The 22,072-nt window shown below is 45.3% G+C and overlaps 1 protein-coding gene across 1 annotated transcript in view; it reads right to left on the reverse strand.

Annotated features, from left to right (window-relative positions):
* pappa2 (pappalysin 2) overlaps positions 1-22,072 on the reverse strand; it is a 416,790-nt gene that overhangs the window by 234,615 nt on the left and 160,103 nt on the right. The window contains exons 6-7 of the mRNA XM_043700014.2: positions 11,138-11,259; positions 2,989-3,484 (exon numbers count right to left, since the gene is read on the reverse strand). Coding sequence (XP_043555949.2) covers positions 2,989-3,484; positions 11,138-11,259 — 618 coding nt within the window. The remainder of the gene's footprint in view (positions 1-2,988; positions 3,485-11,137; positions 11,260-22,072) is intronic.

Below are 22,072 nucleotides of genomic sequence, written 5' to 3' on the forward strand. Positions count from 1 at the left end.
TTGACGCAATCAGGCAACTTCAGAGTGGTAAGGCACCGGGCCCAGATGGTTTTCAAGCTGAATTCTATAAAGCATTTACAGGAATATTGGCTGGTCCACTTATGGAGATGTATAACTACGCATATAGTCAGGGCTGTCTCCCGCCTTCGCTGAAAGAAGCAAATATCTCTCTTATCCTTAAAAAAGGAAAGGACCCAGAAGATTGCGCGTCATACAGATCAATATCCTTGCTAAATGTAGATTTTAAAATCCTTTCTAAAATGTTAGCATTGAGACTAGAAAGAGTATTGCCACATAACATCAGACGGGGTTTATTAAGGGCCGTAGATCAGCCAATATCATTAGAAGGGTTTTGAATATGATTCAAGCCTGTCATCAGGGAAAGATACCAGGAGTAGTGGTTTCATTAGACGCGGAAAAGGCATTTGATAGGGTTGAATGGTCATATTTGTTTTACACATTGGAAAGGTTTGGCGTTGGAAAGGTGTTTACCAAATGGGTCTCAACATTGTATAGTGATCCCAAAGCAGTTGTGGTTACCAGTGGATTAGGTTCGGATAGCTTCAGTGTGGATAGGGGCTGCCGTCAGGGATGTCCTCTCTCGCCATTGTTATTTACGCTAATAATTGAACCACTAGCAGAAGCTATACGGGCTGATCCTAATATAACAGCCCTGAGGATTGGTACAGGTAAACATAAAATGGCCCTTTATGCAGATGATGTTCTCCTATTCCTCAGTAATCCTCTGATGTCCGCGCCTCGCTTAATCCAAGTTATTAATACATTTAGCGCATTCTCAGGCTATAAAATTAATTTCTCAAAATCGGAGGCTATGCCAATGGGTGGCCTTGCTAGTATAGCCCACTTATTGGACGGATCCCACTTTCCCTTTCGGTGGTCCCTGGAGGGTTTCTTATATTTAGGCATTTTTATTGCCCCAGTATTTGGTCAGTTATACAAGGCTAACTTTGTGCATTTACTGGAAAGGATAAGGCAGGACCTCCAGCGATGGAGAGACCTCCCAATTTCCTGGTTGGGTAGAATAGCACTAATTAAAATGAATGTCCTGCCCCGTCTCCTATACCCTATGAGAATGCTTCTGGTGATGCTGCTGAGGCTGGCAATATGTAAATTATATGGCTGGCTGGGTTCCTTTATCTGGAATCAGATGGCCCCTCATTAAGCTGAAGAAGCTACAGCTTCCACAGGCAAGGGGAGGATTGGACTTCCCAGATTTTAGGAAATATCAGTTAAGTTCCCTATTAAGTTACATAGCTGATTGGGTCTTGTCTGATCCACAATCAATCTGGCTGTACATCGAGGCTTCTCAAGTAAAATGCCCACTTATTGACCTTTTATTTTCAGACAAGAGGAAAATCATTACAGATCATTGTAAAAACCCTATAATACTAAATACAATTAAGGCTTGGAATATAATGCGGCAAAATGAGGGCAACTCACATAAAACATCCCCCTATGCACCGATAGTGGGAGCATGGGGATTTCAACCGGGGTTTACAGATGCCATTTTTAAACTCTGGAGATCCAGGGGTATCTCATGTTTAGGGGACCTATTTAAAGATGGGGTCCTGATGTCTTTTGAACAGCTGCGTCAGAAATTCGGATTACCGAATGGAGACCTCTTTCGATATTTCCAAATTTGAGATTATATACAGAAGAAGACTACGTTATTAGATAGTCTTTATAAATCAGATAGAGAATGTAGAGTGCCACGACCAATGGAGGTATCTTCCATCAGTACTATTTATCATTTACTACATGATGAAGTATCGGGAGATATGGACAATCTGCTTAAAACATGGGATCGGGATTTGGGACTAGAAATCTCTATAGAAACGTGGAATGACATTTGGGAAAATGCCAGAAGAATCACCATCTGTAACAGAACTCAGGCTATCCAGCTGAAGATACTTCATAGGGTCCATATGGCACCGGATCGATTGGCAAAATGTAAGGCAGGAGCATCTCCAATGTGTCCCAAATGTAAAATAGAGGTGGGCACTCTTGTACACTGCTTATGGACCTGTCATAAGATCTGTAGATACTGGACTAAAGTAGCAAGTACCCTGACAGAAATTTTAGGAAGGGAAATTAAAGTGGACCCTGTATCTCTCCTTTTGGGCTTTTCGAACTTACCCTCCCTGGATATGCACAGGAAGAGATTATTTTCTATTCTCTCTCTCTGTGCAAGGAAAACTATTTTGGTGAACTGGGTGGCTGAGGGCCCCCCTGGACTTTCAAATTGGCACAGATTAATTATGGAATGTATTCCCCTTGACTTCCTTAAAAATATGGTGCACCGAAAGACCGAATTATTTCATAAAATATGGCAGCCCTTCTTGAATTATATAAATACAGATATTTCGGCTATCCTAACAAAGGCTTTTATTTAATTGAGATTGAAAACCTGGCTGGTCCGGGGCCCCTTGGGAGAGGAATCCTGCACGAATACGGGTTTTATTACATTTGATGTTAACACATTCCAAGCATGTACCTCACTACCCAATTTCTATGTTATCCGTTGTTTTTTTTTCTTTCTCTTATTATACACTCTGGTTAGCTGTAGGTTAGATTAGTAGTTAGTTGAGTTTTGTTTTTTTTTCTCTCTGTATTTTTCTTTTGTTAAATTTTGGTTATTATTTATTTAAGATTTAATTGTATATCAATGTTTGTACTTGAGAGTTTTGTTTAATTTTTTTAAACTTGTAAAAATGTTAAATTTCCAATAAAAATATCTATAAAAAAAACATTTAAAAGGCATTTGGATGAATACATGGATAGGGAAGGATTAGAAGGATAAGAGCCAAGTGCAGGGAAATGGGGTTAGCGTGGATGGAAATTTTGGCCAGCATGGACCAGTTTGGGCCAAAGGGCTAGTCTCCGTGCTGTAGGATTCTATGACTGAGAGCTGGGGAGTAAATGGATTTTAGATAAGGTCAGATTGCCGGTCCAATGGCAAGTACTCACCAGTCAGTGAAGGTTCTCTCTGCCTGAGCAACAGTCACTGTTCGCCCCATGTGAAACGGAGGTTCCCTCACAACCTTGTACTTCAGGGACTTGCACTTGGTGCACAGGGGATCCTGGACCCTGGAGGTCAACAGCACGGCGTCCAGCTCGAGCTTCTCGTCAAAGGTGTAGATCTTCACCCCCGCCACTCTCTTCTTGACGTTGGCTTTAACGGTGAGAGGGATGTCACAGAAGGTGTGGTACGGCCCTCCGAGCCGAATGTCCTCACCGTCGACGGTCAGGACCTCCACACTGGTGATGGTCTCACCCGCCCTCGCTGACAGGTAGGTCACCCACACCGAAAGTGAGTCCGCCACCACGGGATGGGCGAACATTAGCTCCAGCATGCAGCCCTCTGGCTGGGGACAGGGCACCGTCATGTTCATGTGGTAGAGGTGCAGTTCCGGGCTCCAGGCCCGCAGGCTCGGCTCACACGGCTCGTCCACATCAGGAGACCCTGCAGCACACACAACTATCACTTAGACCAGGGGCGTTCATAAACCTGCATTCACAGAGCACCTTCCCCGTCCTCAGGCCATCGCAGATCGCTCAAAACACAAGGATGCAGGAGCAGCCCACTGCACATGGCAAGATCACATGAGCAGCAACAAGACATATGCCTGGATATGCTGTCTTTACTGATGGCTCTTGGTGCAACGCACTGTGGAGAGCAGGCCTGCACAAACTAACAACGGTGGGATGTTCCAAACAGCTCCAGCCCTGTACGGGTTGACAACAGAGGGGCGGGGGTGGGGACTGTGTCAGAGTAGGGGAGGGGCATGTGTCAGGTTAGGAAGGGGGATGTTGGGGTAGGACATAGGGTGGAGTCAGAGTGCAGGAGGGCATGTGTTAGGGTGGGGGGGTCATCCGTCAGGGTAGGGATGTGTGTGTGTGTCAGGATAGGGGAGGGGTGTATGTCTGGGTAGGGAGAGGGAGGTGTGTCAGGGTAGGGGAGGGAGGTGTGACAGGGTAGGGGAGGGTGGTGTGACAGGGTAGGGAAGGGGTGTATGTCAGGGTAGGGAGAGGGAGGTGTGTCAGGGTAGGGGAGGGGGGTGTGACAGGGTAGGGAAGGGTGGTGTTGGGGTTGTAGATGGGGCTGTGTCAGCGTGCAGGAGGGGCGTGTGTTAGGGTGGGGAGGGGGGTGTCAGGGTGGGGGAAGGGCGTGTGTCAGGGTGGGGGAGGCGTGTTGTTAGGGTTGAGGAGGGATGTGTGACATTGTGGGGAGGGTGAGTGTGTCAGGGTGGAGGAGGGGAGTATCAGGGATGGGGAGTGTCAGGGTGAGGATGGGGAGTGTCAGGGTGGGGATTGTGTCAGGGTGGGGATGGGGAGTATAAAGGAGGGGATTGTGTCTCTCCTTACAGTCGCTGCCAGACCTGCTGAGATTTTCAAGCACTTTCTCTTTTGGTTTCAAATTCCAGCATCCGCAGTAATTTGCTTTTATGGAGATAGGGAGTGTCAGGGTGGGGAGTGTCAGGGTGGAGGAGGGTGTGTGTCAAGATGGGGATGGGGAGTGTCAGGGTGGGGATTGTGTCAGGGTGGAGGAGGGTGTGGGTCAGGGTGGGGATGGGGAGTGTCTGGGTGGGGATTGTGTCAGGGTGCAGGAGGGTGTGGGTCAAGGTGGGGATGGGGCGTGTCTGGGTGGGGATTGTGTCAGGGTGGAGGAGGGCGTGTGTCAGGGTGGAGATGGGGAATGCCAGGGTGGAGGAGGATGTGTGTCAGGGTGGGGATGGGGAATGTCAGGGTGGGGAGTGTCAGGGTGGAGATGGGGAATGTCAGGGTGGGGCTTGTGTCAGGGTGGAGGAGGGTGTGGGTCAGGGTGGAGGAGGGTGTGGGTCAGGGTGGAGATGGGGAATGTCAGGGTGTGGATTGTGTCAGGGTGGAGGAGGCTGTGGGTCAGGGTGGGAATTGTGTCAGGGTGGAGGAGGGGTGTGTGTCAGGGTGGAGGAGGGTGTGTGTCAGGGTGGAGATGTGGAATGTCAGGGTGGGGATTGTGTCAGGCTGGAGGAGGGTGTGTGGCAGGGTGGGGATGGGGAATGACAGGGTGGGGAGTGTCAGGGTGGAGATGGGGAGTGTCAGGGTGGAGGAGGGTGTGTGTCAGGGTGGGGATGGGGAATGTCAGGGTGGGGATTGTGTCAGCGTGGAGGAGGGTGTGGGTCAGGGTGGGGATGGGGAATGTCAGGGTGGGGAGTGTCAGGGTGGAGATGGGGAGTGTCAGGGTGGAGGAGGGTGTGTGTCAAGGTGGGGATGGGGAATGTCAGGGTGGGGATTGTGTCAGGGTGGAGGAGGGTGCGTGTCAGGGTGGGAATTAAGACCATAAGACATAGGAGCGGAAGTAAGGCCATTCGGCCCATCGAGTCCACTCTGCCATTCAATCATGGCTGATGGGCATTTCAACTCCACTTACCCGCATTCTCCCCGTAGCCCTTAATTCCTTGTGACATCAAGAATTTATCAATTTCTGCCTTGAAGACATTTAGTGTCACAGCCTCCACTGCACTCTGTGGCAATGAATTCCACAGGACCACCACTCTCTGGCTGAAGAAATGTCTCCGCATTTCTGTTCTGGATTTACCCCCTCTAATTCTAAGGCTGTGTCCACGGGTCCTAGTCTCCTCGCCAGACGGAAACAATTTCCTAGCGTCCACCCTCTCCAAGCCATGTATTATCTTGTAAGTTTTATTTTAGATCTCCCCTTAATCTTCTAAACTCCAATGAATACAATCCCAGGATCCTCAGCTGTTCCTCATATGTTAAACCTACCATTCCAGGGATCATCCGTGTGAATCTCCGTTGGACACGCTTCAGTGCCAGTATGTCCTTCCTGAGGTGTGAGGACCAAAACTGGACACAGTACTCCAAATGGGGCCTAACCAGAGCTTTATAAAGTCTCAGTAGCACAACAGTGCTTTTATATTCCAACCCTCTTGAGATAATTGACAACATTGCATTCGCTTTCTTACTCACAGACTCAACTTAGAGAATCCTCAACTAGCACTCCCAGATCCCTCTGTACTTTGGCTTTACGAATTTTCTCACCATTTAGAAAGTAATCCATGCTTCTATTCTTTTTTCCAAAGTGCAAGACCTCGCATTTGCTCACATTGAATTCCATCAGCCATTTCCTGGACCACTCTTCCAAACTGTCTAGATCCTTCTGCAGCCTCCCCACTTCCTCAGTACTACCTGCCTGTCCACCTAACTTTGTATCATCGGCAAACTTCGCTAGAATGCCCCCAGTCCCTTCATCCAGATCATTAATATATAATGTGAACAGCTGCGGCCCCAACACTGAACCTTGCGGGACATCGCTTGTCACCGGCTGCCATTCCGAAAAAGAACCTTTTATCCCAACTCTCTGCCTTCTGTCAGACAGCCAATCCTCAATCCATACCAATAGCTCACCTCGAACACCATGGGCCCTCACCTTGCTCAGCAGCCTCCCGTGTGGCACCTTATCAAAGGCCTTTTGAAAGTCTAGGTAGACCACATCCACTGGGTTTCCCTGGTCTAACCTACTTGTCACCTCTTCAAAGAACTCCAACAGGTTTGTCAGGCACGACCTCCCCTAACTAAATCCATGTTGACTTGTTCTAATCCGACCCTGCTCTTCCAAGAATTTAGAAACCTCATCCTTAATGATGGATTCTAGAATTTTACCAACAACCGAGGTTAGGCTAATTGGCCTATAATTTTCCATCTTTTGCCTTGATCCTTTCTTGAACAAGGGGGTTACAACAGCGATCTTCCAATCATCCGGGACTTTCCCTGACTCCAGTGACTTTTGAAAGATCTCAACCAACGCCTCCACTATTTCCTCAGCCACCTCCCTCAGAACTCTAGGATGTAACCCATCAGGGCCAGGAGATTTATCAATTGTAAGACCTTTTAGCTTTTCTAGAACTTTCTCTTTTGTAATGGCAACCATACTTAACTCAGCCCCCTGACTCCCTTTAATTGTTGGGATATTACTCATGTCTTCCACTGTGAAGACTGATGCAAAGTACTTATTAAGTTCTCCTGCTATTTCCTTATCTCCCATCACTAGGCTACTAGCATCAGTTTGAAGTGGCCCAATGTCTACTCTTGCCTGTCGTTTGTTTCTTATGTATTGAAAGAAACTTTTACTATCACTTCTAATATTACTGGCTAGCCTACCTTCATATTTGATCCTCTCCTTTCTTATTTCTCTCTTTGTTATCCTCTGTTTGTTTTTGTAGCCTTCCCAATCTTCTGATTTCCCAGTGCTCTTGGCCACTTTATAGGCTCTCTCTTTTTCTTTGATAGATTTCCTGACTTCCTTTGTCAGCCATTGCTGTCTAATCCCTCCCCGGGATTGTGTCAGGGTGGAGGAGTGCATGTGTCAGGGTAGAGGAGGGTGTGTGTCAGGGTGGAGATGGGGAATGTCAGGGTAGAGGAAGGGGGTGTGTCAGGGTGGGGATTGTGTCAGGGTGGAGGAGGGTGTGTGTCAGGGTGGAGGAGGGTGTGTGTCAGGGTGGAGATGGGGAATGTCAGGGTGGAGGAGGGGAGTGTGTCAGGGTGGGGATTGTGTCAGGGTAGAGGAGGGTGTGTGTCAGGGTGGGAATTGTGTCAGGGTGGAGGAGGGTTGTGTGTCAGGGTGGGGATGGGGTGTGTCAGGGTGGAGATGGGGAATGTCAAGGTGGGGATTGTGTCAGGGTGGAAGAGGGTGTGTGTCAGGGTGGGGATGGGGTGTGTCAGGGTGGGGATGGGGAGTGTCTGGGTGGGGATTGTGTCAGGGTGGGGATGGGGAGTGTCAGGGTGGAGATGGGGAATGTCAAGGTGGGGATTGTGTCAGGGTGGAGGAGGTTGTGTGTCAGGGTGGGGATGGGGAATGTCAGGGTGGAGGAGGGGAGTGTGTCAGGGTGGGAATTGTGTCAGGGTGGAAGAGGGTGTGTGTCAGGGTGGGGATGGGGTGTGTCAGGGTGGGGATGGGGAATGTCAGGGTGGGGATTGTGTCAGGGTGGGGATGGGGAATGTCAGGGTGGAGATGGGGAATGTCAGGGTGGGGACTGTGTCAGGGTGGGGATGGGGAGTGTGTCAGGGTGGAGATGGGGAATGTCAGGTTGGGGAGGGGATTGTGTCAGGGTGGAGATGTGCCTGTGTCAGGTTAAGACTGCAAACAGTAATCTCTAAACTGAATAGATTAAAATGTTCTGTCAAACCTGACTCTGAGAAGAATAATACGCATCAGATCCCACATACACTGATAAAGTCATACAGTTCTCACTAAGGAAACTGCTAAAGGGAGATTCCCTCACCCTGAGCTTCGCAACTGGTGGTCATTTTCATTTCACCTTGGTTCCTCCCCTAGCTATCCTCTCCTCTCCTGCCAATCTCTCTTTCTCAGACAAGGACAGTGCATGCCTGCAGAACACAAATTTCACCATCTCAACTTTTGCCGAATCTTCAGCAGACCTTGCCTGTTGGAAGGATCTCTGTTGGCAGATTATGCTTCATGTTCCTAAACCAGTTGATCTCACTCTTCACCTCCATACACTGTTATTTTCATCCAACAGGAAAATTGTCAATTTCCAGCATCAACCTGCTGCGGAAACCTTCATGTCCTGCTAAATCTGGGAGGGACATTTTCCCTTCCCATGTTGGATCCATGCATCATTAATTCGCTCCAGCCTCTGCACATCAACTGCAGAACTCTCAACCACACCTATCTCTTTTGCACTATAGCCTAGCCTCATGTCCTCCTTCAACACTCTACTTTCTCTAAACTCAGCTGAGCCCTAGCTTACACCATCAGTCATCTCTGGGCTCATTGGCTTCCCCTGACGCAATGCCTCAATTCTGAAATTCTCATACTTGTTTTCAAATATGGTCTCTCCCAGTTGCTGTCATCTCCTCCAGCTCCACAAGTCTCTACGATATCTGTGCTCACCTACCTTGAGCCCTCTGAACATACCCAATTTTAATTGGTGGCTGTGCTTTGAGTTGTCTAGACTCTAAGCCCTGGAATTCCCTAACTAAACTCACTTTCATCTCTTCTCTTCAGGGCAACTGCGTGGAGTTTGCACATTCTCCCCGTGTCTGCGTGGGCTTCCTCCGGGTGCTCCGGTTTCCTCCCTCAATCCAAAAAATGTGCAGGTTAGATGAATTGGCAACGCTAAATTGCCCATAGTGTTTGGTGCATTAGTCAGGGGTAAATGTAGGATCGGGGAATGGGTCTGGGTGCGTTACTCTGCGGAGAGTCGGTGTGGACTTGTTGGACCGAAGGGCCTGTTTCCACACTGTCGGGAATCTAATCTAAAAAAAGTTTGCCTAAACACTTACTTCTTTGACCAAGCTTTTGATCATCTAACATAACATCTCCTTGTGCGCTTCCACATTATATCTTTTTTGTTACCCCATTTTTCTCACTCCTAAGTTGCTAGATAAACACAGTTGTCATTTGTTTAAGTTGCTCGTGGCACCTATCAAACCTGTACTAACATTTTTTTTTAAATTCATTCACAGGATGTGGGCATCACTGGCTAGGCCAGCATTTATTACCCAGAGGGGAGTTAGGAGTCAACAACATCACTGTGGTTCTGGAGTCACATGTAGGCCAGACCAGCTAAGGATGGCAGTTTCCTTCCTAAAAGAACACCAGGGAGCCAAATGGGCTTTTCCTGACAATCAACAACAGATTCACAGTCATTTTGAGACTCTTAATGCCAGATTTTTATTGAACTCAAATTTAACCATCTACCATAGCAGGATTTGAACCCAAACCCTCCAGAACATTCCTGGATCAATAGTCCAGTGATAATACCAGCAAGCCATCAACTCTCTGCCATCACACACCCCAGCAACTGAGGTCAGGCTCTCTCTTTTCCACTATCCATGTGTTTTAGATAACATAATGACTACTGCACTTTTCACACATGGTATGGTATGTCACCTCCACAGGTATCACAGTACAGGCGAAGACCAGATACAGCATACCTGGGGTGGCAGTGCATCCATTGTTACCCTACCACATGCCGAGGCAGCACAAATTAACAGGCTCATGTTTCAAATGCCCACTTACTGACATGTTGGCATTTAACTCAGTCCAGACCTGCTCTAACAACAGCTTTCCCTTTAGCTGCAGAGAAACTAGAGCTTTGTCAGGGTTTTGTTCCTCGGTTGTAGCAAATTCGTGCCCTCCAAGCCTTTCTAACGGAGTTATACCGACCCTTGCCAAGGAACACTGGTTACAACTTTTACTTACTTATGAGAACAGTTTTGCTGTCGATGAAAGAGAAAGGAGAATGTAAAAGCCTATGACAGAAACTAACCATTCCATTCACTCAGCACCTTCATCAGAGGCAATTAAAATTAAAAAGAGACTTGTATTTATAGACTGTACTCATAGTTTCTCAAAGGCCTCTGCGAAACAAAAACCAGAAAGTAAGATGAAAAGGAAATAGTGTATTTTATTATAGTCATTGAGTTGTACAGCACGGAAAACAGACCCTTTGGTCCAACTTGTCCATGCTGACCTGATATCCTAACCTAATCTCATCCCATTTGCCAGCATTTGGCCCATATCCCTCAAAAACCTTCCTATTCATATACCCATCAAGATGCCTTCTAAATGTTGCGACTTTTCTAGCCTCCACCACTTTGTTTGGCAGCTCATTCCATATACACACCACCCTCTGCGTAAAAACTTTGCCCCTTAGGTCCCCTTTTAAATCTTTCCCCTCTCACCTTAAACCTATGTCCTCTAGTTTTGGACTCCCCTACCCTGAGAAAAACAACTTGTCTATTTATCCTATCCATGCCCCTCATGATTTTATAAACCTCTATAAGGTCACCCCGCAGCCTCTCCCTATAGGTCAAACTTCCAGCCCTGGCAACATCCTTGTAAGTCTTTTCTGAACCCTTTTAAGTTTCACAACATCTTTCCTACAGTAGGGAGACCAGAATTGAACACAATATTCCAAAAGCGGCCTTATCGATGTCCAGTACAGCCGCAATGTGACACCCCAAGTCCTATACTCAATGCAGTGACCAATGCAAATGTGCCTTTTTCACTATCCGGTCTACCTGCAACTCCACTTTCAATATTCTCTCTTCAATGGCATTCGTTTCGTCTGGCTTGACTGCCCCTTACCCACTGCCTCTTCAGGAGTCCAGTAGCCTGATGCATCACAGATACGTGGTGAAGAAGCAGTGCTTGCATACTGGTAGAATCTTCCATCCCCATCACAGTCTCCACATAGGTTTCCCATCTCTCTAGAAAAGTGAAAGGAAAATAAATGTTAGGGAATTTCATATCAAGGTCCTCTTAATCTGCCTGAATGTAAGATCAGGGTGGCGCTGGACAGGAAAAGCATGCCAGAAGGTAACTTGAGCTCTCCCATGTTTGAGCTCAGCAACTTCATTCAATGAGCAACTGAGCAATAGAGACCAGGAAGGTCCAAGGTCACTGTTCAGTCCAAGCTCAGTTGGATGGATGGCTAGGTTGCAACGCAGATTGATATCAAAAGTGTGGGTTTGATTATTGCATTAACTGAGGTTACCCCACCAACCCGTCTCTCTCTAAAGGGAAAGATTGGCCTTATGTTCCAGTAGGGCTATGGGGACTTTACATTAAAGATTATTGATATGAAATATCAATCGCTCTTTGTGCCCTTTGTTATGATAGAAGAAAAAGTGTTTCTTCATAATCAGAGTAAGTGAAACAATCTGTCCATTGAGAAATTGAAATTTAATTAATATTCTAGCCATAAATGCAAATTTCCAAAACCAAACTTTTTAAAGATCTTCATTGGGAACAATTCAAAAGATAGCACATTTGCTTAGAATAGTGGGTGAGAAAGCACAGCATGGATAGAGATAGGAGAAGCCATTCACGTTTACGTTCACTCATTGATCCACAAAGCCTTTGCAAGTTCTCCCGCATCGTGATACCAGAAGTCCTTCCTGCAAGCGGCTGTGAATCAATTGGTCACACTTTCATATCTGAGCCAGGAAGCTATGTATTTAAGCTCCACTCCAGGACTCGGGTATAAACGTAAAGGCCAAATCTGGAAGACAGTACCAAGGGAGGGCTGTACTTTGGGAGACTGGATGAAATGTTAAACCAACACCCCACTTGCGCACTTTGGTCAACAGAAAAACAGCCTATGTCCCTGTTTTGATGAAGAGCAAGAGAGATATCCTTAGTGTCCAGGCCAATAAGTTTAAAGCAATAAAACTAAGGTGATTGGATCATTAACATGCTGCTGCTGTGGAGGCTTGCTGTGCTGTGTTGCATTTCAACAATAACTGCACTTCAAAAGTATTTCATCGGCTACAAAATGCTTTGGGCATTGTGAGGTCACGTCCTTTTTTTCCCTGTTAAATGTATGGAGAGCTGCCAGTGTAATACCATTGGACGAAATGCACTTGTCAAATGCAACACTGCAGCAACTGGAAATAAACAAACAATGAAGCAGCTCACATATCACCACAGTTAATGAAACCCACCCCAATCAGTAGGGTTTGATTCCTTGTTGCGTTCTCCCCAATGCATTCTGCTGGCTGTTTCACACAGTCGACACTCCCTCCACAACCCCCTGACCCGGAGCAGAACCGTCTGTGGCCCTTTCGAGCAGTTGACCATCTCGCTTTCCGCTGGCAATCAGCTGAGTCACAGCGAGCATGCACCCAAGGGTGATGTACATGTATCTCATGGCAGGTACAGCCAGAGCAGGACGAGGGTCGAAGCAGAGGCTACTCCCTGTCTCTCGAGGAAGGGCCAGTGGGAGAACAAGTGAGAGAACAACAACTTGCAAAAGAAAAAACAAGCAGCAACAACAATTTAAGAATGGGGGATGCTTTCCGCACAATCAGCAGTCATTCTGAAGTCCAACGTTGATCACAGTCCAACCACAGAAGCTCTTGCCAAACTCATCTGAGCTATGCAGCTGCCTAACTACAAGCAATCACTCAGTTCCTCACTGAACAATTCATTGGGTGGAGCTCTCCTTTAATCAATATTTGGCAACAGCGATCCTGAAAAATTGAAAGCGATATGTTTGAAGTATATCATTGTTCATCAAAATTGAAGGAAATATGGAATGAGATAATACCATTTGGCTCACTGAGCCTGCTCTTGCAACACATCATCCACAATCTGTCCTGTCACGGATTAAACCCCACCTATTGAATCTCCTAAAGGAAAATTCTGTGTAAATCCACGCCCAAGCCCCCGCTCCCGATATCCCAGAAGTAGCCAAGAAAAACACCAGTATATCTGTCAATCCCCATGCTTCCATTACTCAGTGCTGGTCCACCTATGAGGAGATGCTCGCCATCCTGGGTGACTTTAACAATCCAGTGGAAATCTCAGGCTATGTTCATAATTCCCAAGAAATGTTTCCCGAATTGCCCTTCTCTTGCCAACGCAGGCAAGCCCTACTTTGGACAAAGCACATCATGTGACACATCAAACAGTCAATGATGTTCAAGCATTTATTCTTTCCTTGCCCACTTGCTGTTGTAACTGCAGTTCAGTATTCCATTAATGGCTCTCTTAAAAAGTGGCAGAGGTCAATCGAGCGTAGCAATCTAATTCCCCAAAAAATAATGGCTCTAGGATCACCCTCTACCAATGAAAGGACAACTTAAGTTCCTCCTGTGTGGACTGAGGGATAATGAGCCTTTAATTCAAAGCTGGTTCCAATGTCTTTAGTTTGCCCATCTGTTCTTGCCACCACACCAAGCAATAGGTCTACTATAAGCAAATATTCTCAACTCTCCTGCACTTTAGGTGCTGCCTGACCTGCTGTGCTTTCCCAGCAACACACACTCAACTCTAATCTCCAGCATCTGCAGCCCTCACTTTCCCCTGTAAGCAAATACAGGCAAGGTGATGGCCTAGTGCTATTTTCATCAGACTGTTAATTCAGAGCCCCAGATAATTTTTTAAGGACCCTGGGTTTGAATCCTGCCATGGCAGATGGTGGAATTTGAATTCAATTTTTAAAATCTTGAATTAAGAGTCTAATTGTGACAGTGAAACCATTGTAGATTGTTGTAAAAACCCATCTGGTTCACTAACATCCATTAGGGAAGGAAACAGTCATCCTTACCTTGTCTGGCCTACATGTGACTCCAGGGACACAGCAATGTAATTGACGCTTAACTGCCTTCTGGGAAATCAGGAATGGGCAACTATTGCTGGCCTAGCCACCACTGCCCCCATCCTTTGAATGAATAAAAAAACGTCTTAAAGCTACGAGCTACGGTATAATTTGTGAACAATAATGAAATTGTGAAACTGACAATATGACAGAAGTTAAAAATCACACAACACCAGGTTATAGTCCGACAGGTTTAATTGAAAACACCCTAGCTTTCAATTAAACCTGTTGGACGATAACCTGGTGTTGTGTGATTTTTAACTTTGTACACCCCAGTCCAACACTGGCATCTCCAATATGACAGAAGGCAGTAGATGTAAAAGGGACCTCCTATTACAGTATTTCTCAGATCTATCTCTAAGTGCTCCACACCACAAAGGGCAGGGACTGCTAGGGAGACCAATGTAGCAATCATTTTGACAAGATCAAGATCTCACCAATGGTAATTTTTCTTTTTACAAATACTGATTGAGGAAAGAATATTTGACATCGAATGGGCATGAGGCTGCTACAACTCACCTGAACAAACAGCTACAAGTACATAAGTTAGCTCGTTGAGCTGGAAGATTTGTTTTCAGACATTTTGTCACTATACTTGGTAACATGATCAGTGGAAGATAACCACCTGGGCACTCTACAGCCCGGAGGACTCAACATTGAGTTCTCAAATTTCAAATAACCTTCCTCCCCATCCCCCAACTCCCTTCCCAGCCCCTGCCCCTCCCTTCCACTCCTCCCAACCACCAACCAGATTTATTCCTCCCATTGACCAACCAGGTCGTACCCTCTACCTGTCTTCACCTATGCCCACTTCACCACCCTGCCCCCATCTCCCCCTTTATCTGCAGCTCCCTCCATACCCACCCCCAGTCCTAAAGGTTACACCCAAAACATTGACTTCTGTACCTCCTGATGCTGCCTGGCTTGCTGTGTTTTTCCAGCCTCCTGCCTGTCTACTTTGGATTCCAGCATCTGCAGTTTTTGTGTCTCTAACCAATACTGATTGAAGGAACCCGTCTGTTTTTTTGGGAAGGAAATATCAGACTTGACAAACTTTCCAATTCTTTTAAGGATGTTGAATATTTTTTAAAAATGTGTGGTGGGGTGGGGACTTGTAGAATTCCTGAGAATGTTACATATTTACATTTTTAGAAAACGTTTGACAACTTGAGAGCACAGTATGAACCTGGAGAGTGAAGGGTAGGAACAAAGCATACCAGACAATGATGTAACATTAAACACAGGGAAAGTTACAGGAGTCAGAGCAAGGACATCTGTCATTTCTCATTTACATGATGAGTCTGCATGCTAAATGTAAAACTGGCAAATTTTGCAAATGACACATAAATGAAGAGGACATACAAAGCAGAGGATGCAGCTCAGGCTCTGCAAGAGTGAGATCGTTTAGAATCGGGTAAACATCACAAAAGTAAGTTTAACAAGTATCTAGTTGGCAACTATCAAATGTAATATAGCTTGGTCAGACAAAGACAAGGTGAATGGATTAAACCAATAGCAGGTGATAGTACATGTATCACTACTAATGTCCAGCAGTAAAGCAATTGTAAAAGCTAATCAAATTCTGGGATTTCAGAGCTGGATCAGTGTCATTGCGATGCAGTGGTGTGGCTGTACATTTGTGGCTAAAATCATGCATTTCACATGAAATTCTTCTCCTTGTGATTATCATTGTACAGTCTCCACACTACGAAGGAACATTAATCATTCAAAATGATGAGGCCAGACTGAAAAATATTGTGTGTGCACCCAGAGAGAAGGCAATTTTAAAAAAAAAATCAATTTTGCTCAAGTACAGAATATGGTAAATGCTTTGGTAAGGCAAAAGGTTTTATAATTAGAAGTAAAGTTGAACAATAGGACCTGAGATCAGAAAATACAGTAAAATATCAAAAACAGTTTCTAAAACGATCAGAAATAAAAACTAGGGATGAGCAATGAAACAAATGGAAGCTCTATATAGGTGCAATTGGATGTGAACAGGGAAGAGGAGCATTAAAGGGTTGAGCTTGAGAGTAGTATTAATTCTTGGCTTTTATATTTTGTTTATGCACTGTGCTGTAGAAATACTGATCACAGACATAATTCCCTGCATCAGCAAACATTTAAGGCCAAACCCAATACATGACACAAACAGATGCTAGTACCACATAATGCTGTCTGAGGCCAGAAGCAGCACTTTGTTTACGCTGTGGTTAAAAGACATTTAAGGTAGGTATGTGATACTTAGTATAAACATCTGATCACAGTACAACATGGGGAGAAGTTGCTAAATCATATCAAGTGTAATGAAATACAAAAAATGTATTCTACTCAAACTAACCAGTCAATGGTGTGTAGTAATCTGTTCTGGCAATAACGCGATAGTTCCATTCCTGTGAGATCCTGCGTTGTAAGTAAATTAGGTAATAACAGCACCATTTAAACCAATGGGACCACAATCGTGTTATAGTCAATACAGGTAGGGAAAGTTCACTTTCTACAAATAATGGTCTAAATTCTTCAATCACATTGTAGCCAATTCATGTTGAAGAAACATGCATTATCGCAGAACCGACTGTACCTGAAATGGCCAAACAGAAGGATTACTTCATCAAGATGATATAGGGGCTTGGATAGGGCAAAGAGAGAGAGAAGCTCTTTCCTCTGGTAGCAAGACCAGAAACCAGAGGACAGTTTGAAGGTAATGGGCAGAAGAGAGAACGGCGGCTCATTGGTTAGCACTGCTACCTCACAGTGCCAGAACTGTTCAATTCCAGCCTCAGGTGACTGTCTGTGTGGAGTTTGCACATTCTCTCCGTGTCTGCGTGGGGATGCTGTGGTTTCCTCCCAAAGTCCAAAGACTTGCAGGTTAGCTGGATTGGCCGTGTTAAATTGCCCATTGTGTCCAGGGATGTGCAGGATAGGTGGATTACCCACAGGAAATGCAGGGTTATACAAATAGGGGTGGCGTAACTTGATGGGCTGAATGGCTTGCTCCTACACCATAGAGATTCTACCTTTTCTCTTTTAAAATGGACTCTGTTGCTCATAAATTGCTATAATGCTGCCTCTGTTACTGATGCTGTATCGGTCTTTTTATGGTTATAGGAACAGCATAAATGCCATGGTTACTACAAAGCTCAATTGTTCCATACATAATATATAATGGATGAATGAACATGTAAGGGCTGAAGGAGTTGGCATTGGAGCTACAAGAGGTCATCACGATGTGTGGAGGTGAGCTTGAGTTGGCATCAGGTCTATGAGAGGTCATGGGAGAATATTGCATTGGCATAGCAAATGGTTAGGTATAAGGAGTGAGGGCTAAAAGGACCTAACAATCTTGAATACAGCTGAGGCAAATTCCTCTACCTCACCCTCTTGGACTCCAGTGTCAAAGGGATGACTCTGGAGGCCTCTGTACCCGAGTGGGACTGGACCTATCCAACTCAGTAGCAAAACTTCCACGAAGATGCCTGATGCTAAGTATACCACAGAACTGGGAATCCGCAACTAGAATGTGCACAGGAGTTCTGCTGATTTCTATGTCTTCAGCTGTTGTTGCCACTTCTTAGGAGTTTCTGTCAATTTTCCACCAAAGACAAGAGGAAACCCCAGAGAAACCCTGGCTCCAGGTTCCAGATGTGATGCACTGTTTAAGCCAAAGTTTTGAACTAGATGTAGCATAGTCATTCAATAGAAACCTAATGTCACATCTAACAAAGTCTCTGACAAATCATGAATACCTGCTACTTACTGAATCTTGCTTTGGGGGCGGAGGTTATAACAGGTCCTGGTATGGACACATGATGTTAAAGATTCCAACGGCAAGATTGTGCGCTTCAGTCAGCAATTTTTCCCTCGCCTTCTTACTAATCATCTCACCCCTGGCTCTTCAGCCAATTACTTTAAAGCTGCCCCCGCCCCAGATTCTGATCTTGCTAAGGGAGGCTTTGGCTTTTCAAAGCAGCACACAGTCAACCTCCATTGAGACAGCGGATGTGGAGAACAGGGGACATCCTCAGTCCGGTAGAAGTTTAGAAATCAAGGTGTTGCTGGATTTTTAAATGCTGCTTACCCAACAGGTTAGCTCCTGAGGCACATGCCGACAGTGAAGTGCCCAGAGGGAGGGATAGAATTGGTCCATGTTACGCCTTCCTTTTGTGTCCGAGAATCAGAATTGGACTGGCTGACTTCAAAAAGCGATCTCTCTCACACGCTACCTACGTGTCCAGAGCTAGATGTTTGTAGAATCAAAGCATTTAACAGCACAGACAGAGGCCATTTAGTGTTCACTCTTTGAAAGCAGTACAGTTAGTCCCACATCTCTGCACTTGGCCGTGAGCTCTGCAAATGTTTCCCTTTCCAAGGACTTATTCAACTCTCTTATAAAATCTTACACTCCAAATCACAAGTCCTTGCATAAGCTTAAATGTTTTCTCATATCATCTTTAGTTCTTCTGCCCATCAACCTCAAAATGTGTCCTGCTGCTGTTGGAAACATCTTCCTTATTTACTGTATCAAAACCCTGCATGATGTTGAATGCCTCTACCCAAACTCCTCTGAATTACATGGACTCAAATCAACTCCAGTTACTCAAGTCCTCCCACAGAATTGATGCTCCTCACCATGGTATCATCCTCAAAACTCCACTGAACCTGCGGGAGATCGCTCATAAAGAGCAGTGTCTAGTGTTGAACTCACTACCACAAGCGGAGAGCTAATCAGCATGCTGTGAAGATTTAGCATAACTGCTTTGATTTTGCACTCAGTGCCTCAATTAAGAATGGCACCAAGTTTCTTTTCTCGGGACGGCATGGTGGTTAGCACTGCTATCTCAGAGTGCCAGGGACCTGGGATCAATTACAGCCTTGAGAGACTGTCTGTGTGGAGTTTGCCCATTCTCCACAAGTCTGGGTGGATTTCCTCTGGCTTCTCCCACAATCTAAAGGTGTGCAGGTTAGGTGCATTGGAAGTGCAGAGCTATGGGTATACAGTGGTGGTGGTGGGGAGGGATGGGTGGTCGGAGGGTGTCAGTATGGATTTGATGGGCCAAATAGTCTCCTTCCACACTGTAGGGATTCTATGGTTCTGCGTAAAAGGAGATCCTAACATCTGTCTTCTGATTTCCGTTCTCAAAGATTGACATGCACTGCAAATGATTGGAGTCAGTCATTCCAGGGCTATGTAAGCTCTTAAACAGATAAGTGGAAGCTCAAAAGAAAAGGACTACATTTATGTAGAGTATCCAGCTGTTGACTTACTCATCAACATTAACATGCTTGCTTCTCTTTTGCCTCGGTGACATCCGATTCCCCCGAGGGACAATGCCAAATCTGACACCGTTTTGTTGTCATGAGGACATCTTTGTGGAGAACCTTGTGCCAATGCTTTCAGGCAATGGGTCTAAGCCCACTTCATGCTCATGTGACACCACTTCTCATTTTTCACAGCACAGTAGGGTGGCACGGTGGTCCAGTGGTTAGCATAGCGCCAGTGACCCGGGTTCGATTCCGGCCTCGGGCAACTGTCTGTGTGGAGTTTGCATGGTCTCCCTGCTTCTGTGCGGGTTTCCTCCAGGTGCTCCAGTTTCCTCCCACAATCCAAAGGTTAGGTGATTTGGCCATGCTAAATTGCTCAAAGTGCTCAGGGGAGGTGTAGGTTAGGTGTATTAGTCAGGGGCAAATATAGAGTAATAGGGTAGGGGAATTGGTCTTCGGAGGGTTGGTGTGGACTTGTTGGGTCAAAGGGCCTGTTTCTATTATTTCTGTGAACACTGGTGAAGACCGAGAGTAGTGTGCAAAAGTTCACACTTGGCAGCACATGTTGAATCATCAGAACAGTAGGAGAGGGGTGGGGGGAGGGGGAGGTAAGAAAATCCTTCAAAAACAAAGGAACATTTTAATGTGGGAAAGGGCAGCTACATGGAAGCGTACTTCACCTGCAATCAGAGGCTTATGTTTACTCGGCAGAGTTGAACTGGCAATGTGTCTTTGTAATCAAAACAGAACAAGAAAGCTCACTGACAGGTTCCTGAGTGATGCAGTGAGGAAAGAGCACAGTAAGCTAATGATCAAACAGGGTCTGGTTTTAAATATGATCCATCTCGCTCAGATCTTAGAAAGCCGCATATGGTCTTCGTACAGTATTTTAAGATTCACACAGCTCACGTTACACCAGAGCCAAAGAATCAGTCACAGATGTTGGCCTACTTCTGGCTAGCTGTGCTCTGAGTCTGTAGAGCCTACATAAAGCCACGATAAATTCAGTTGCCTTCTGGTGGAACACACCCCGTTAATGCCACCATTTCTGAGAATCTGCTTCTCTGTCAATGCGGAAGGCCCAACCATACTGGGGTCCCAATACCGGAGCATCACTTTGGCTATGAACTTGGCATGAACCAGTCTCCAAAATCTTCACACACCTACACCTGCACCAAGTATTCGCACTTTGCCAAGACTCAGATTTCTGTACTTTCGCACAATATAAGTCAACTTGCCACACTATATGAGAGAGTCAACATTTTTACATTTTTCATTATCACATCAGTGTAATCAGATGTTAACTAAAATACTGCAGGGAAGCTAAAATAAAACTAATGCTTTTACATTGATTAGCTCATCTGTTAAATTTGGAGACAATAGTTAGATATTTTCTTCTGACACAGATAACATTTTTGCACATACTACTGGATAATGTGCACTGTTTGTGTGACATTTATTGAAGTGTAACACAGTGTTCTGCAAAACTATGTAAATATTAGATGAGAATAACAGGTGTAGTCCCATGTCTGGATGTTATGTGGTGTATGATATCTTTCCATACAAACCCGTCACCATTTCACAAGCATTTGACAAGGTGCCACAGAAAACAATTACTGCATAAATTACAAGTTCATGGTGTCGTGGCTAACTGGCATGGATGAAGGATTTGCTGGCTGACAGAAAGCAGAGCTTCTGCTTAATTGGACTTTTTCTGGATTGGCAAGAGTTGAGTCCCCTATAGGGATCTGTGCTGGAGTCTCAGCTTTCTACAGTTTCTATCGAGTTTGGGGGAAGCTAAGGTGCGGTATCCAAAGTTGTGGATGACACAAAGGTAGATAGGTAAGTACGTTATGAAGAGGACACAACAGTGTTAGACGGTTTAAGTGAATGGTCCAAAATCTGGCAGATGGAGTAAATTGTGGAAAATGTGAAGTTATTCACTTTGGAAGGAAATATACTTAAATTGAAAACACCTACAGATATTGAGATGTTCTACAGGACAAGTCACAAGAAGTTAGTATGTGGTTGCAGCATGCAATTAAGAAATGTAACCTTTTACTATAAGAGGGAATTGAACATAAAAATAAAGACATTATGTTTCAGGTTAAGAGAAGGGGCATTGGTGAGAGATCACATCTCGAATATTGCGTGCAGTTTGGGTCTTCTAATGAAGGATGTAATGCAGTTGAGGTGGTCCAGTGAAGGTTTACTAAACTGACACCAGGAATGAGTGGGTTATTGTATGAGGATACGTTAGACAGACTGGGTTTGTTTCCACTGGAGTTTGGAAGAGTGGGGGATGACTGAGCAAGCTCTTGAATGGTTCTGACAACGCGAACATTGGGAAATTGGGTCAGTTCAGAACCAGGGGGCTTCATTTCAGAATTAGGGTCACCACTTTCAGGACAAAGAGGAAGAGAATTTCTTTCTCTCAAAGGACTGGTGAGAGTTTAGCTTCAAAAGGCAGTGGAGGCAGATTCTTTGAGTATTTTTAAGAATGAAGCAAACAGATTCTTATTATGGGAGTACAGAGGAACTTCAATTATCTGGCATTCAATTAACCATAACTTCAGATCATCCGAACAAGATCACAAGGTCTCGATGCTTGGCTAACTAGATTATCTGGCATTGATTATCCGGCATTCAAGTAACAC

The sequence above is a fragment of the Chiloscyllium plagiosum genome, unplaced genomic scaffold, assembly GCF_037043375.1.
Source record: "Chiloscyllium plagiosum isolate Xiang-an unplaced genomic scaffold, Cpla_swu_hap1 HiC_scaffold_9, whole genome shotgun sequence".
Lineage (NCBI taxonomy): Eukaryota > Metazoa > Chordata > Chondrichthyes > Orectolobiformes > Hemiscylliidae > Chiloscyllium > Chiloscyllium plagiosum.